The 16,207-nt window shown below is 40.4% G+C and overlaps 2 protein-coding genes across 2 annotated transcripts; both read left to right on the top strand.

Moving 5' to 3' along the window:
- The first annotated feature begins 323 nt into the window (after positions 1-323).
- Positions 324-1,785, top strand: LOC121325012 (transcription factor Sp6-like). Its single transcript, XM_041267296.1, has one exon. The coding sequence runs from the start codon at positions 528-530 to the stop codon at positions 1,353-1,355; it is 828 nt and encodes a 275-aa protein (XP_041123230.1). The 5' UTR covers positions 324-527; the 3' UTR covers positions 1,356-1,785.
- Positions 1,786-10,834: 9,049 nt separating this feature from the next.
- On the top strand, positions 10,835-15,738 carry LOC121324785 (leucine-rich repeat-containing protein 46-like). Its single transcript, XM_041266962.1, has 8 exons — positions 10,835-10,919; positions 11,232-11,328; positions 11,868-11,976; positions 12,733-12,779; positions 12,900-13,009; positions 13,397-13,466; positions 14,022-14,185; positions 14,705-15,738. Exons 1-8 carry the CDS (start codon positions 10,910-10,912, stop codon positions 15,424-15,426), a joined length of 1,329 nt encoding a protein of 442 aa, XP_041122896.1. The 5' UTR covers positions 10,835-10,909; the 3' UTR covers positions 15,427-15,738.
- The last annotated feature ends 469 nt before the right edge of the window (positions 15,739-16,207 follow it).

Here is a 16,207-nt window from a genome sequence, read left to right as displayed (position 1 = left end):
GCGCTGGGTGGCACTAATGCTCACACAGTAACCTGCCATGCTTCAGTGTAATAGAATACGCCAAGCAGTGATTCAGAAATAGGTTCTCCCGTCTGCAAGCTATCACCTCCAACCGCAAAGAAACACAAATGCTGTATGAGTTGGCCAGCAGCCATACCACCAAGGACTGTGATCTCATCAGATCTCAGGAGCTGAAGCAAGGCTGGGTCTTCTCCCTTCTTGTTAGGCAGTGCTGTTGGTGACTCGAATAGGAACAGGCCGTGGAAAGAAATCCCGGACCCTAATCTTGTTGTTTGTTTTTGTTCTGTCTTCAACAGGAAAGATCTTTTTGTATGAAGACTGCTTTGTGCCTCACTGGAAGGAGTCCTCCATGACAGAGTCTTCTGTCTCCTTCTTCCTGACCTGATCTCTTCCTCTCCCAGTGGAGTTACAATGTTATGATCGACGCCAGGTGGAGAATTTAAGCACTTCACAACAGGAGAAACTCCAACATTCAGCCACCGAAAGTCCTTACCGAGCTCGTGCCCATGGCCCACCCCCATGAGGCTTGGTTTAGACCCACCCACTCCAGTGGAAGCAGTGAGGACATGCCCTCCTGGTGGGACCTCCACTTGGAGAACTCAAGCTGGATGGACTTCCAGAATGTCCAAGGTGGCTTCCAGACCTCCACCCAGGCTGGGGGGCTGCAACCCACCATCGGCACCTATGGTTCGGAGCCCCAGCTCTGCGGACCCCCTTCCCACCTCCCCCCAGCCGCTCAGCACTACACCCAGGATGGGTTCAAGCAACTAGACGCCACAGAGCAGGAATTCCACCCGCTGGAGGAGCCTGTGGGTGTGGGCAACAGGCCCAAGACGCACCGCTGCTCTGCACCACGCAGCTCCGGCCAGACAGCCTGCCTTTGTCCGAACTGTGTGGAGGCAGAGAGGGTGGAACCCTGTGGCAGCAAAGACGTCAAGAGGAAGCATCTCCACAACTGCCACATCCCCGGCTGTGGCAAAGCCTACACCAAGACCTCACACTTGAAAGCCCACCTCCGCTGGCATAGCGGAGACCGGCCCTTCATCTGCAACTGGCTCTTCTGCGGCAATCGCTTCACCCGCTCGGACGAGCTCCAGCACCACCTCCAGACCCACAACGCCGCCAAGAAGTTCACCTGCACTATCTGCAACCGGGTCTTCATGCGGAACAACCACCTCACCAAGCACCTCCGGACCCACAAGGGGTCCAAGGAGGAGAGGGAGGCAGTGGCCAGCACTGGCAGCAAGGGCTTCGAGCCAAACCCTGACGCCTACCTCAAACCCAAACCTGAGCCCAGCACCATGCCTGGGTGGAGCAGCCATACCAACTATTGACGACAACCAGACAAGCCCGCGAAAGTGATGAAAATACATCAAAGGGTTCCGTAGTAATCTTTTTTTAGACTAGCGTTCTAGTCTACAAGGTAAATAAGGCATGCCTCAATAGCTATACGCTGTACAGACTTTATTAGAGACTGGCGGTGACTAGAGATTTATATAGTTTGACACATTTTTTTATTGCTTTTTTATTGCTTTTCTTTTTTTAATGAGGCACTTAAAGGTTTGTTTTTTTCCCTCCAAGATGATTAAAGTCCCACTGCCAATCAAGATTCTACTTGTCCCTTTTTTCTTCTTTTTAATAAATCTTACAACAGTAGATGGCATTGTGGCTACAGCCTATCCAGTCTGGTTTACTTTCAAATCAATCTAATGAACTGTGCACCGACTGTGGCTCACAAACTGAAATAATTAGTGAAAAAACAAAGCTGGACTGAACTGAAACTGTCGATTGCTGTTTGACCTGTGCCGTACAAACAGTTCTTTTTTTTTTTAACCTTGAAATCTTTTATTTTTTTAAGTTAAGGGCTTTTACAGGAAAGCAATGCTATTGTTGATGATTGTTACTGTTATTACTTTTTTTTTTTTTTAAGATTAATAATTCAGAATTATTTGCATATGTAGGTATGTATAATTCCACACAGGGTCCATTCCAATGCCAGTTCAATTATCTATTCCCATTCCTTCGAGGGGAATTGGAATTGATGTTTTACAGACATAATAACTGCTGTGATTGTACAACAGTTTTCATTTGAAGCCAATTTAATTAAACTAAGAGACCATTCAACTTAAGCAATGTATTGCCACTGTGAGAAGCTCATTTTAACAGAACACTGCGAATTGCAATTTTGATCAATGATGTGTTGGAATTGATTAAAAGGAAACTGGAACGGGAACTGGAATTTGAACTGGAATTGGAATTGGAACTGGAACTAGAACTGGAAAACAGGAATTGACCCCAACTCTTATTCCACTGACTAAGCAAGACAATAATATATATAGATATATATATATATATATATATATATATATATATATATATATATATATATATATAACCTGCTGTTTACTTAACTTTTGAAGTCAGGTTTTAAATGAATTTTTGAAGAAAAAAAAAAAAAAAAATTTAGAGTATTATTGTATAGATGAATCAAGAAACACTTAGTTTAACTTCACTGGAAAAAAGGTGGAGTGACAAGGAGAGTTTTGCTGTTCCTCTCAAGTTTCGTCAGACGATCAAAGTAGAGTCCCGTGTAATACTTGTTGCGAAAAATTATGATAATATATTATCTAATATATATATATATATATATATATATATATATATATATATATATATATATATATAGTGTGTGTGTGTGTGTGTGTGTGTGTGTGTGTGTGTATATGATATATATATATATATATATATATATATATATATATATATATATATATATATATATTAAATAATGCCCTAATTAAATTCATGTGTTAAGTACCGTGTATCATATTTAAACTTGATATTATGATTGGTGGGACTGCTCAAAATGTCAAAACATTGAAATATTAGTGGAAATAGCGGTTTAAGTTCTAGTATAGGGTTAGTTTCTTTTGTCTGTGGTAATGTTTTAGTCTGGATTTCAACGGCTTGATGATGTATCATGGTCGTGGTTTTCCTTTGTGCAATTCTAGCGGGAAAGTTGCACAGTTGGGCAATTTTTCATGCTTCATCCATTACAATACACTCAATGGTGCTATGTAGTGAAAAAAAAAAACGTTTACAATTTTGAGACGAACATTTGGATTACACAACTCTTTCTCAATCGGTTAGATTCTCAGAGCAGTTTACTCCCAATCGTCATTATAATGCACATTTTGGGAAAAATGCCAAATAAAAATAGAAATATCAAATGAAGTAAGAAACCACCCGAGACTAAGTGAAATGTTGCAGCTGTTTTCTTTCTGGTATGGTAAACTTTATCAGGTGCGTGTTTGGCCTTTCTTGAAAAACAATTTGAAGTGAAGCGCTTTGGAGAATTTATTCCCAGTATGTATGTGTGTGTGTGTGTGTGTGTGTGTGTGTGGTTGTGTGTGTGTGTGTGTGTGTGTGGTATGTGTGTGTTATATACATATATATATATTATACATATATATATATATATATATCGATATCTACATATATATATATATATATATATATATATATATATATATATCTATTTTGGTCGAGATTTAATTTATTTTTAGAAATTTGAAAGCAGTTTGTGTGAACTCTATGGAGTTCGGGAAGTTGCCCTGCTGTAATTTTGAAAAAATAAAAATAAATCTATGCATTATAAAATAAATACATAGATAGTAAACTTAACGTGGTACAGCTGTGACTTAGATGGATATAGTGTCTTTAAAAGGCACTAATGGCAACGCTGAGAAAGACTTCTAGCGGAAATGTTTGTCGTAGAATTGTATATATTTTTTTTACTACATAAGCCTTCATCACGATTGATATATTTTAGAAGGGTTGGTTCGAAGGGTTTTTCTTAACACACACTGCAACACTTATGCAGTGAATCCAGAAAGGCAGAACAAAGAACGGAGGTTCAAACACCAGCTCTGGTCAAACTCTGAGCTCTTCCAGTCCAGTGCTGTGTTTAAGCTGTAGCAGAAATGTTGTGTGCGCATGCGTAAGAAGAATTGGGAGAGGATTTGACTGTAATCACACAAGACCTCTGTTAGACTAAAACGTGTTTGTTCGTTTTTTGCTTGTTGTTCAGTGTGTGTAGGTTTTGTTTTGTTTGTTTGTTGTGTTTTTTTATTCTGTAATGTAGGAAAAGTTTAAAAATAAATAAATAAATAAATGTAGAAAACCAAGCAGGGTTTTTGTTTTAATACTGCGAAATGCACAGCAAAAGAACTGTCTGAAATAAAGATGTTTTGTAGTCACAGTTTTTCATGTATTGTTAGTATTTTTCTGTCACTCATGAAATACCATTCTATTTGGCACTGCCTTTTTGCCATGCTTTCCCCAATTATACTTTTTATTTACCATTTGATAATGGTAATATGGTAATACGCTTCAGACTTAGAGAAACTATGTGTGAGTCACTTCACAATGTTTCCCAGTCGTGCCAAACCACTATAAAAGGAGGGCATGAAATTCCTGAAAATCACCTCTCTCTCTCTCTCTCTCTCTCTCCTCTCTCTCTCTCTCTCTCCGCTCTCTCTTTCTTCTCTCTCTCTCTGTCTCTCTCTCTCTCTCTCTCTCTCTCTCTCTCTCTATATATATATAGCTACAGGGCTTAGCGTGCACAGGGCAAGGAGCGGCAGAGCGTGTAGTGATCAACTACGTTGCCGTCCCTGTGTGAGGGCGCCTGACCCCTATTGCCTCGCCCTGTGTGAGGCGCCTGCCTGTGGGAACCGAGATGGCTACATTGGTGTTAGCAGTGGGATGCAGGTACCCCGGCACGCACACGTTGGACTGTAGCCTGGCGAGCAAGTCCGGGACAGACTTGAGGCTGGCAGGGGAGTGTAGCATGCACGGGGCAAGGCAGCAGCAGGGCTGGTAGGTGAGACAATCACATACAAAGGCATAAGCCTGATATGCTCTCCTTGCAAAGGAGCCGGCTCTTTTGTACGGCGGTATCAGCGCTATGCTTTAGTGTGAGAGGTCCCGGGTTCACGCCCGCCCTCCACCTGTGTGTGGATTGCCTCGCTCTGTGTGATATGCCTGCCTGCCTTCACTTGCCTGCACAGTTTAAAAAGGTTTGTTGCCCCTTTAAAAACACTGACCCACTGCAGGAAAAGAAAGTTGAGCGCTGTTGTAAACAAAAACCTAGCTCTGTTCGATCACTACCAAAAACATACAGGAATGGACAAAAACCCTGTTTACCCGTAAGAAACAAAATACACGCTTTACAGCACAGCACAGCACAGCTAATGCAAAGTGACTGCTAGGACACAGTGTGCAACTTCTTGTGTCCGTCTACTCAGCACAGGCTGTCTCCTGTTTTTGCGCCGCACCTGGCTTTAATTCATAAAGAGTGCCAGGTGCAGGTAATAATTAAAACACATTTACACTTGTTTTTGGCAGGGATATTTTACCCCCTCCTTGCTTTGCTACAATGTGTGTGTGTGTGTGTGTGTGTGTGTGTGTGTGTGTGTGTGTGTGTATCAAAACCATAATAGTACCTCTTCTGTTTGTTTTCAAACACACTTTCGCCTCTTCTTAAAATAATACTTTTTAAAGAAAATATGCACACACACACACACACACACACACACACGCACGCACGCACGCACACACGCACAAGTCATATAAGTTTTTAGATCTACCATTCAATACTGTACTTTTATCTTAGGATGTACACGGCCATCACTTTGCTTACTGTGATGTTTTTATTATTATTATTATTATTATTATTATTATTATTATTATTATTATTTTATTATTTATTTTGTATAAGGTTTTTTCAATTTAGATGTACTGTATTGATTTTGTTGATACAGTACTATATTTTCAGCAGAAGTAGTATTTTAATTCAGAACGATATGATTCTGAAAATATCACTTGCCGAAAGAGACGACACGTGGACTGTAATACAGTACATACTTTTAAATCTTATCCGTATTGTAGCAGTTTGTGAAATTCTACATTAACGACCCGACAGCAAAATGAAATTATAATGTTATCCATGCATAGAACTGCGTAAAACGAAAAAGGCAAATCAATATAACAAAAGATTAAAAAAAAAAAAAAAAAAAAAAAAGTTTCCAAAATTAAAACAGTATCCAAAGTCAGTATTTAAAAATGCAGAATAAAAAAAAAAATTAAATATAAAAAAAATCACAGTCTCTAAACCTGTTTAATGATTAGCTGTTAGAGTACCCTAGCTTGTCTCATTCGCTTTGTTTTGGCTGCATTTTCGCCAGGTGAAACTGGAGAAAGCGCTAAAATAATAAATTAAAAAAAAAAAAAAAAAAAAAAAAAAAAAACGGCGGGGTGTGACGGATATTCAGGTAAATTTAACACCGAAGAGATTGGGCTTTGTTTTATTAAATTGGTGATGGGCAGAGCTGTCTGTAAATAGACATGTGTTTACACCGCAGAGATAAGGAATGAAGAAAAACAGCATTTCATAAGAGTGCTTTAATTACTGATGCACACAATGACGGTTAAAACCAGAGCAGTTTTTTTGTTTGTTTGGTTTTTTTTGTGTGTGTTTATAATAACAGTAACAGAAACGCAATCACAGAGCGAGCCTCTGGAGTTAAGTTTCGTTTTAGCGTTTCTACTTTGTTAATCACGTGCTTTTGGTAATTTAAGGGCTTAAATGTCTATATTTTGCCGTTTTTAATTACATGTTACTTCTTTACACCGCCGTGAAATGTAACATTTAAACCGCTGAAACCGTAAAGGTGGAGGTGAGCTGAACAGTCCAACTTCTGCATGTATGATATTGGTATGTTATACTGTACTCGCATCTCTAAGGTTTAAAAACCATATGCTTCTGTGTGTTTACCTCTTCTCCTCTTTATAATTGCAGGGATGGCGATAAGACTCCTACTGCATAGCAGCTTCACCCATTCTAGGTTTTACTACCAGCTTGATTAGCCAAGCTCAGGTGCGTCTTATTACACTCCTAGTAAGACCAGGAATGGATCGAACTGCTATGCAATGGGAGCTGCATTGGTCGGGTGTCTCATCTCTTCCTAATGACCCTACATCGCCATCGAGCAAGCGGAGAGCACCCTTGCAGTGATCCTGAGCAGGCCTGCCTGGCTGTGGGGAGCCGAGATGGGGGCTAACGAGCACCGTCTGCTTTGGAAACGAGGCAGTGTGGAGTCCCTGTGGAGGAGGGAGAAGCCTTGTTGGGCATGGACCTGGTCAGGCCCTGAAGAGCTTCTGAATTTACAGACAGAATAGAAAATAAAACACAGCACACGGATGGAAATAGGGGCTTGTTTCCACGCACACACTGAGGCCGGATCGGATCGGATTGGCTCATGGTGTAAGTGGCATTGGAAATTGATTTGAAAAAGCAATCAGAAATGGAATTGCATTTGAAAAACAATTGTAGATTGCATGGAAACTGTCTGGCTGTACAATGCTCAATGCAATACAACAGTCAGACAACTAAAAGCCTAATAAGAACATAAGAACATAAGAAAGTTTACAAACGAGAGGAGGCCATTCGGCCCATCTTGCTCGTTTGGTTGTTAGTAGCTTATTGATCCCAAAATCTCATCAAGCAGCTTCTTGAAGGATCCCAGGGTGTCAGCTTCAACAACATTACTGGGGAGTTGATTCCAGACCCTCACAATTCTCTGTGTAAAAAAGTGTCTCCTATTTTCTGTTCTGAATGCCCCTTTTTCTAAACTCCATTTGTGACCCCTGGTCCTTGTTTCTTTTTTCAGGCTGAAAAAGTCCCTTGGGTCGACACTGTCAATACCTTTTAGAATTTTGAATGCTTGAATTAGGTCGCCACGTAGTCTTCTTTGTTCAAGACTGAACAGATTCAATTCTTTTAGCCTGTCTGCATATGACATGCCTTTTAAGCCCGGAATAATTCTGGTCGCTCTTCTTTGCACTCTTTCTAGAGCAGCAATATCTTTTTTATAGCGAGGTGACCAGAACTGAACACAATATTCAAGATGAGGTCTTACAAGTGCATTGTACAGTTTTAACATTACTTCCCTTGATTTAAATTCAACACTTTTCACAATGTATCCGAGCATCTTGTTAGCCTTTTTTATAGCTTCCCCACATTGCCTAGATGAAGACATTTCTGAGTCAACAAAAACTCCTAGGTCTTTTTCATAGATTCCTTCTCCAATTTCAATATCTCCCATATGATATTTATAATGTACATTTTTATTTCCTGCGTGCAGTACCTTACACTTTTCTCTATTAAATGTCATTTGCCATGTGTCTGCCCAGTTCTGAATCTTGTCTAGATAATTTTGAATGACAATCATTCTATTGAAGTACAGGTTCAGACATTGGGCACAACGGATATGAGGGAGGCACAGTTCAAAAAAGGTAAACAAGACACACACAGCCCTTTGTTCAAACCAAAAGCCCTTCTTTGTGCTCTTCAGTTTGTTTTGTTTACACAGATGTTTAACCTGGGGCCCTGTGCTTATAAAACATCAGAAATAAGCCAGCAGCAGAGAATGAACAGGCTAATGCATAAGGGCTGCTTTTCAGACACTGTGGGTTAACCCTGCTTTACCAAAGCAGCACAACCCTTACGGATCGTTTCAGGCAAACAGGATCCTCATAAATAACTCTATGGTAGGGTTAGGATTGTATTATCGTCCTCCACAGCGATCGTAGCCTGCAATAAACCTCGATATACAGCTTCAGTTTTACCCAGACCTATAGCAGTGCTTTTCAACCTGTGGAACGTGTACCAGTACTTGAGCACGGCAGGCTTGCAACTGGTACGCACGGGCAGTTCTTCTTCATGGCGATATGATTCCTCACCCACAGTATTCTCTTAACCCCAATGTATCAATCTGTCTGTACCACTGAATCACAGAGACATTATCACAATGACAGGCATTTGTTGTAAACTTTCAAAGTTACTGAGCGGAAACCAAAGCAGCCACTCGCTGTTGTTGATTGCGGTTAACTCTTGTCAAATAAATAGATGATGCCGTCACATTTTCAATGAGAAGCAGCGGTAGTAAGGGGGTAGATGTGTGATTTACAGCAGCTGTTTTAAAATTGCATAGAGTTACTGGGACACCAGGTGGTCCCTACTGGAAATGCTGGTACTTGAAATGAAAAGGTTGAAAACCATTTGACCTAGAGCAGTGGTGCACAACTCAGGCCATGGAGGGCCAGTTTCCCATCTGGTTTTTGTTCTAACCATACCCTAAATTAGTTAATTGGACCAATTAAGCTTCAAATAAGGTCCAATAAGGTACTTTAGGGTTCAGTTGGAATAAAAACCTGCAGAGAGACCGGCCCTCCAGGACTAATCTAGACGATCAAATGTGTCAAAACTTGGTACGGACATTCTTTAGCGCACGGTATTGAGAATCTGTGGTTGTCTGGAGGCATCTGGTTGATGAGCTGGTGGTTTTGCAGGCTGGGTCTGGAGCGGGGGTGTACTGCGAAGGAGATGCTGGACGTGCTTGCGGGCCTCGTGGAGTGCCGCGGACGAACGGTCTGCCGAGAAGAGGCCACGGCTTTCAGCTACCACAGCACCTTCCTGCTGCTAGATCAGGTAGAGGCCTGGGTGCTTGAGACGGCCGGGAGAGTGTGGGCTACGAAGAGAGTCCCGGGCAAGATAGATAGACAGGTAGATTAACAAACAGCTAGGCTGGCAGACAGACAGCAGAAAAGATAGAGAGATAAGCAGGCAGACAGACTTGATGGCAGGAATTTTGTATCTTGTTTTTTTTTTTATTTGCTTGTGTAAGAAACTCTTAACTGAAAAGCTAGTGTTTTTTTTTTTTTCAGTTGATCTTGTTCTGCTGTGTTGCTCACTTCAGCGTCTGGCGATTTGCGGAGTGCGCTGATGACTGCAGTCACATGACAGTTGTTACTCATTTTGAGATTCTTTTGAGTCACTAGGTACCTGATACAGCGTGGCTACCGATATTTATTTAGATTTGCACTCCAAAAAAAAAAAAAAGTATGTCAAAGCCAGTGCTCTATGGGTTCCAGTATTGGACCATATCTCCTGCTCCTTTCACGTGCTGTTTTTAATTTTTTTTAAATGTATTTTAGCACCAGTGCTAATAGTAGGGTTACCATGTAGACTCCTGTGTTCACTGGAACAGTTCAGCATTTTTTAAACCCCAATGCATTTTGGTAAGTGTAGTCCTGCTTCTCTGAAAACGTACCAGAATGCACTGCGGTGCGAGCTGAAAACCCTGAACTGTCCCAGACTGTCCCGGACTGTCCCAGGCTGTCCCGGTGAACACGGAGCCATGTGATAGACGATACCTGTAACCCACCCAAGCACGGCTTTTTCACTGAAAAAAAATCTCAACACAATTACAAAGAACACGTGAACTTGAATCATGTGCGCTCATTTTGAAGAGATGTTTAAGCAGTAGATTGTTTTGCGTCATTTATTATCGAGACAGCTGCAGTCATGTTGTTAATTATTATCCAATAGACACATGTTAATGAATAAAGTAATACAACGACTGCAAAAAGCAAACAAAAAAAAACGTAACCATGACGACAGCATTGCAAAACAAGAAGCCATCATTTTAAGTACCGTTTAAAGAAACAGTTCCACCCGCTGAGGTGTAGTATGAACGAGAATTCAGACTATTACAAGAATTCTGGTAACTAAAACATTGCTGCGTGTTTAAAACAATTCTTCAAAATAAATTTAGAAGCCCATAGACTTAATACAGTCCAATGTCGTTTACGTGTCCAGACTACGGTATGATTTGAACTTCCCAGGCACTGTGTGGCGCTGTTTAGGGTCTGTTTTTTTCGGCTCTGTGTTAGTGAGAGCTTTGTATCCTAGCAACCACATTGATTGCTGCTACACGCTAGCGATGTGAAGAAACCTTTATGTATTTGTTTATTTGCATTCGCAAATATGGGGGAAGGTAAATATTCATTACTTTTTAAAGCAATGAACATATTACAATGCATGCATTACATTGAAAAATAGTTTTTTTTTTTGTTTGTTTTTTTTTTTTTTTAAGAAGCTAAAAGTAAAACGGCATCTGTCAACGACTGTATTGACTTTATGTTCTCGAGCTTACCGTACCTGTAATTAGATTTAATTCATTTTAAATGTCTTAAAACCTCTTTTTTTATTGTTTGCACAGCACACAAGACTGCCTGCTATTAATGTACTATAATGGTGCACTTTACATCTCTCTACTGTTAGCTTATATTTTGTTTGTTTGTTACAGATCAGACTGGCCGGGAGAGACCTGTGTATATATCTGTGTCACTCATTGTCAAACGCAACCTGGCCACCTCTACAGACAAACAGACAGCTGAAGAAATGTAAGCGCATTAGTAGTCTAGCAAGGTTTGCTTGTCTCTAACCGTAACTTCCAACTTCGTTGGTAACGGACTTTGAAATACTAAAATCAGTCAATACAGCTGTTATATCGATAAACTGAATCCCTCCTTAAAATAAACACTGATCAATTCTGAAAAACTTAATACTGCAATGCGGCCTTTAGCTTTTTTTAATATGTTGTTGCTTTTTATAATTTAAAAACCAATACAACTAACTACCTTAAATTTGCTCTAACAAGGTGTAGCAAAGGTACGCTCCATAGCTCTATAATATGTTTTCATTGAGGAATGGCATTAAGACTCCCAGTTGCACAGCGGTTTGATCCATTCCTGGTTTTACTGTGAGTTTAATAAAACACACCTGAGCATGTTGCCTATACGTACTGTGGCTGATCAAGCTCATAGTAAAACCTGGAATGGGTGAAAGTGCTGTGCAATAGGAGTCTTATTGCCATTCCTGTCTTGACATTAAAAACATTAAAAAAAAAACTGTACCCTTTCAAAATTGTTTGTTTTTGCAGAATTGAGTCTCTGTTGGGACTGGAGACAGTAAGACTGGACAGGGAGAATCTCAGTGCCATTGGAAACCTGGAGTGTCTGGGGCCAGTCCACAGTCTGTACCTGCAGCACGTCAGTATGCTTTTCATCACCAGAAACGCAGGGATCATGCTCAGATCAAGCAAGACCAGAAATTAAAGTTTAAGCCGAGAACTGTGCCACGGTGATACCTTGCACACAGTGAAAATGCAAGAAGGAGTATGCTTGCATAATGCAGGTCTGGAAATTGCATAACGGCTTCACTACTTCCAGGTTTTACTACAAGCTTGATTAGCCCCAGAGTATAGGTAACAAGCTCCGGTGTGTCTTTTTAAACTCCAAGTAAAACCAGGAATGGATCAAACTGCTATGCAATGGGAGTCTTATTTCCATCCCTGTGATGCAAGGGATTTGCAAGATTTTTTAATGACTGCAAGGATATGCAAGTTTTGTGCAAGGTACTGTAGGCATGAAACCCTTCCTTATCCATGTATCACCCTTGCATAGTTGCTTTAAGTTAATTATATATTGAAGGAATCCGTGATGACTTTCTTAAGAACCTCTGTCTGTTTAGATGTAGGTGATTTCTTTGTTTTATCCTAGCCCTACTCTATAATTGAATGTCCTCTGCAGTAGGTATTAGGACCCCTACCTGTCCATATATAGTCTGTTAGGGTAGTGAGTTCTAATACTGAACCTACTGCTAAGAAAGTCAGTTCATTTTGTGGGGGTGGGGGAGGGTTACAAAATACGTTAGTAAAAGATTTTGAGTGTTCAATTCTCTTGTTACTCTTACAGAACACACTTGGCAAATGACCACTTATTTTATAGATCTGTTCTTATTTACAGAACAACATTAAGAAGATAGAGAACATCGAATTCCTATCTAATTTAAGGTAAGAGTAATAATTGATAATTGATAATTTAAGGTAAGAATAATATTGATTCTTATATTAATAACATGCTGAGTCATATCCTGCTGAAATATGAAACACACACGTTGTGTTTTTCGTCAGGTTCCTGACACTCGCTGGAAACAAAATCTGTAAAACAGAAAACCTCAAATCGCTGGAGAAGCTGGGATTTCTTGACCTCTCTGACAACCTCATTGAGCATCTTGATTTGGGTAAGAGAATCACATCTATTTCTTTTCTAAACCTCGCTTTGCATATCAACTAGTCTGTTTTGCAGTGTATTTCAGGGATGGAAATAAGACTTCCATTGTATAGCAGTTCGACCCAGTCCTGGTTTTACTATGAGTTTAATAAAACACACCTGAGCTTGTTACGTATACACTGGGGCTAATCAAGCTCATAGTAAAATCTGGAATTTGGTGAAACTGCTATGCAGTAGGAGCCTTATTTATGACCCTGGAATGAATGAAAGTGTTATGCAGTAGGAGTCTTATTTCCATCCCTGCATATGAAACAATAGTGAGTTTGTGATGTTAAATTCTTATTCACAGTTGACAGTATTTTAATACTCCTGCTTAATCCAGCAATTTGCCTTCTAGGTGAGATGCCCAAGAGCCTGTTCATTTTGAACCTCAAAGGGAACCCGTGTGTGAATGAGAAAGTATACAGGTACGCCACAGATTATTCCGTGTGCAGAATGGAAAGATCTTTATGATAACCAAATTCCTTCAATCTCTGATTTGAAAGATATTCCTTTTTTTTTTTTTATATTTCAAAAGGCTCTTCCGTCATAAGCCTGTGTTGAAAAGATCAGCCTTGTATGTGTCTAATGTCAATTTCTATCTGAAAACAAAACCATCCATTTCGAGGGGGGAAAATATAACCTATTTTTAAAGTAGTTTTCCATGTTGGTTTAACTTCTCTGAGCTAATTCAGATCATGTAGATGATACTAATTACCCCTTGATGCTCCAGATAGTAGCAACATTACATAATGACAAGAGAGTTTACCATGAGAATGTAAACAAGCTGGACAGCCAGCCAGAGTGCCCCGGTCGCTCTGAAGTCATATTTGAGTGTACTATTTAACATGACTGTGGTGCTTCTGTCCAGTCATCCATAACAACCATCAGATCTGAATTGCAAAGTGAAACTGTAAGAAACAAAGTCAAGTAGACAGACAGCACACCTTGTGCTAAGCATTGCTTTGGTGTGGTGTGTGTAGGGACAGAGTGGCTGCAGCCCTGCCCTGTTTGAAGGAGCTGGATGGGCAGTCTGTCGCCAGGAGGGTGGACTATGAAGGAGAAAAAGATGAAGAGAGGGAGGAGAGCTCGGAAGACGAGGAGGAATATGCCACTCACACACCCTGGTCACTGGAAAAAATACACGGTAATATTATATTAGAGAGGTGAGATGGCCTTAAAGCTGAGGGAAGACAAAACCACTTTTTTAGGAACAGCGGCTTTAAACCTGGTTCCAGGAGACCTAGTTTTAGGCTGCTTCTCCCCTGGTTCCAAAGTTCCAAGTTCCAAAATTCCCTCAGCTTTACTCTCTTAGTGAAGGAAAAAATAAATAAAAAATTAAAAGGTGTGTACCACATACTTTTTCTTTTAATAGTTTTAAAGACTGCTGCCTAACTTAGTTACAATTTTAGATCTGGAGGTGTTTCCAGTAAAACGTTATTAATCATAGCAAACAAAAACCTGGAAATCCACCCCACCTTTTTAATTTTAGTTTTGCGTCATGCTTGTTTTGTACTGTGTAAGAATGCAGACAGCACACAGGGAAGAATGTAAACACCAAATAATCTGTCTGCAGTTTTTCAATCTGATGCTGTGCGGAGACGCAAATGTAAAATAAGGCACTTGTAAGAATTTTTTTTGTTGTTTTTATGTAATTAACTTGCAGATTTCTTCAATGAACTCCATGAAGAAATGTCCAGCAGATGCACGCTGCGCAAGAACAATGCCAGAAAGGAGCACGAGTGCAGAATGGATGAGATACAAGACCTGAAGAACTCTGTAATAGGACTCACAGCTCCTGGCAGGCAAGCTGACCAAAGAACACCAGCTAGCAGGGACTGCTTACTGCAGACCACTTCGAAATCCAGCAGAGAAGCAAACCAAGGGGGAGCGGGCAAGAAACCAGCGCCCACGGCTTCTGGTCAAAAGCAAGCCGCTGCTCCCGGCGTAGAAGGAGCCTCTGAACTGGCTACCAAAAGGACTGGCTCAAACGAATCGGCCAAAAGCATGATTGCAGGTTCAAAAGTCAATAGAAAGACAACTGATACCACTATGCAAAAAAGGACTGTAAACTCTGCAGCCAGTTTGGTCAAAAAGACATCAGTTAGTGCTGGGGATGCCAGAAGTATCTCTCTAAGTGCAAGTAATGGCGTGAAAAGAACAGCGGTTTATAAAAACAACGATTCTGCAAAACCAGTTCCACTACATAGTGTAAGCAAAAGTATGTCACTGAGCACTAATGCAGCAGCACCAAGGATCAAGAGTTCAGGGCTGAGTCCTAAGGACAGCCTGAAAAAAGGTGCGGAGGCCGGCGTCTCTCTGACTGCAAATGGGAAAGCGGCTCTCCCTGGGAAAATGACCAGCCCGTCTAAAGCTCAAAGGAACTGAAATGTGTTGGGAGAGGGATTTGATTATAGAACTGTAGTAACGGCGCATCACAATAAATGTGATCTTAAGAAATATTATAATGTACAATATGTATTTAGAAGCTTGATTTGCTGGCATTGCATTTTCTAATGAGGCTGATTGATGGCTTTTTTGAGTCTGTAGTATGTAGGTAATTATTTGAAAGAATATTTGGATTTTCAATAATAGTAATACAAAAATAAAAAAATAAGATTCCCACATTGTGCTTTTTAATCTGATGTATCTTATGTACCTAACAGTGTTGTCAGTCACCATTGCACCAACACTCTGTTGAGCCCCTCCATTTATAGTTATATATATAATTTTTTTTTCTCGTTGTTTAAAGTATTATGTATGAATGACGTTTCAATCAAAATAAAATTGTTCTACCTATTTTTTAAAATCATAAATACCAACTTAATATAATCATAAGCCACCCGACCAGTTGACAAATGCAGCGATGGTTACCTGTTATACATTGAACCTCCAATTCTGCGTCCGCCGGTGCTGAGCTAAAGACGGAGTCTAATCTCTAGTACTACTGCTAGTGCCAAATGTGGGGCGTCGCTAGAGTATAACTTAGGAACACTTGTGTTTCCGATTCAAGGTGGCTGAGACCTTGTGGAGCAGGCCTGTGCAGAAACTGGATATTAACAATCTGTTAATGTGCTGGAAAAGGCATCCAGTTGCAAAGCATTTTGATCAGTACTGTTACTGCTGTTGGCTGTTTCCTATATTGCACGCTGGTCCATATAACCATGTC

This window comes from Polyodon spathula, chromosome 12 (genome assembly GCF_017654505.1).
Source record: "Polyodon spathula isolate WHYD16114869_AA chromosome 12, ASM1765450v1, whole genome shotgun sequence".
Classification (NCBI taxonomy): domain Eukaryota; kingdom Metazoa; phylum Chordata; class Actinopteri; order Acipenseriformes; family Polyodontidae; genus Polyodon; species Polyodon spathula.
Note: the sequence above shows the minus strand (reverse complement) of the source record. Positions and strands in the feature narration are given on the sequence as shown.

Coding starts and splice junctions, on each gene's coding strand:
- LOC121325012 (XM_041267296.1), top strand. CDS start 528: ATGGCCCACCCCCATGAGGCTTGGTTTAGACCCACCCACTCCAGTGGA.
- LOC121324785 (XM_041266962.1), top strand. Junction 13,010..13,396: donor CATTGAGCATCTTGATTTGG/GTAAGAGAATCA, acceptor TTTGCCTTCTAG/GTGAGATGCCCAAGAGCCTG. Junction 14,186..14,704: donor GTCACTGGAAAAAATACACG/GTAATATTATAT, acceptor ATTAACTTGCAG/ATTTCTTCAATGAACTCCAT.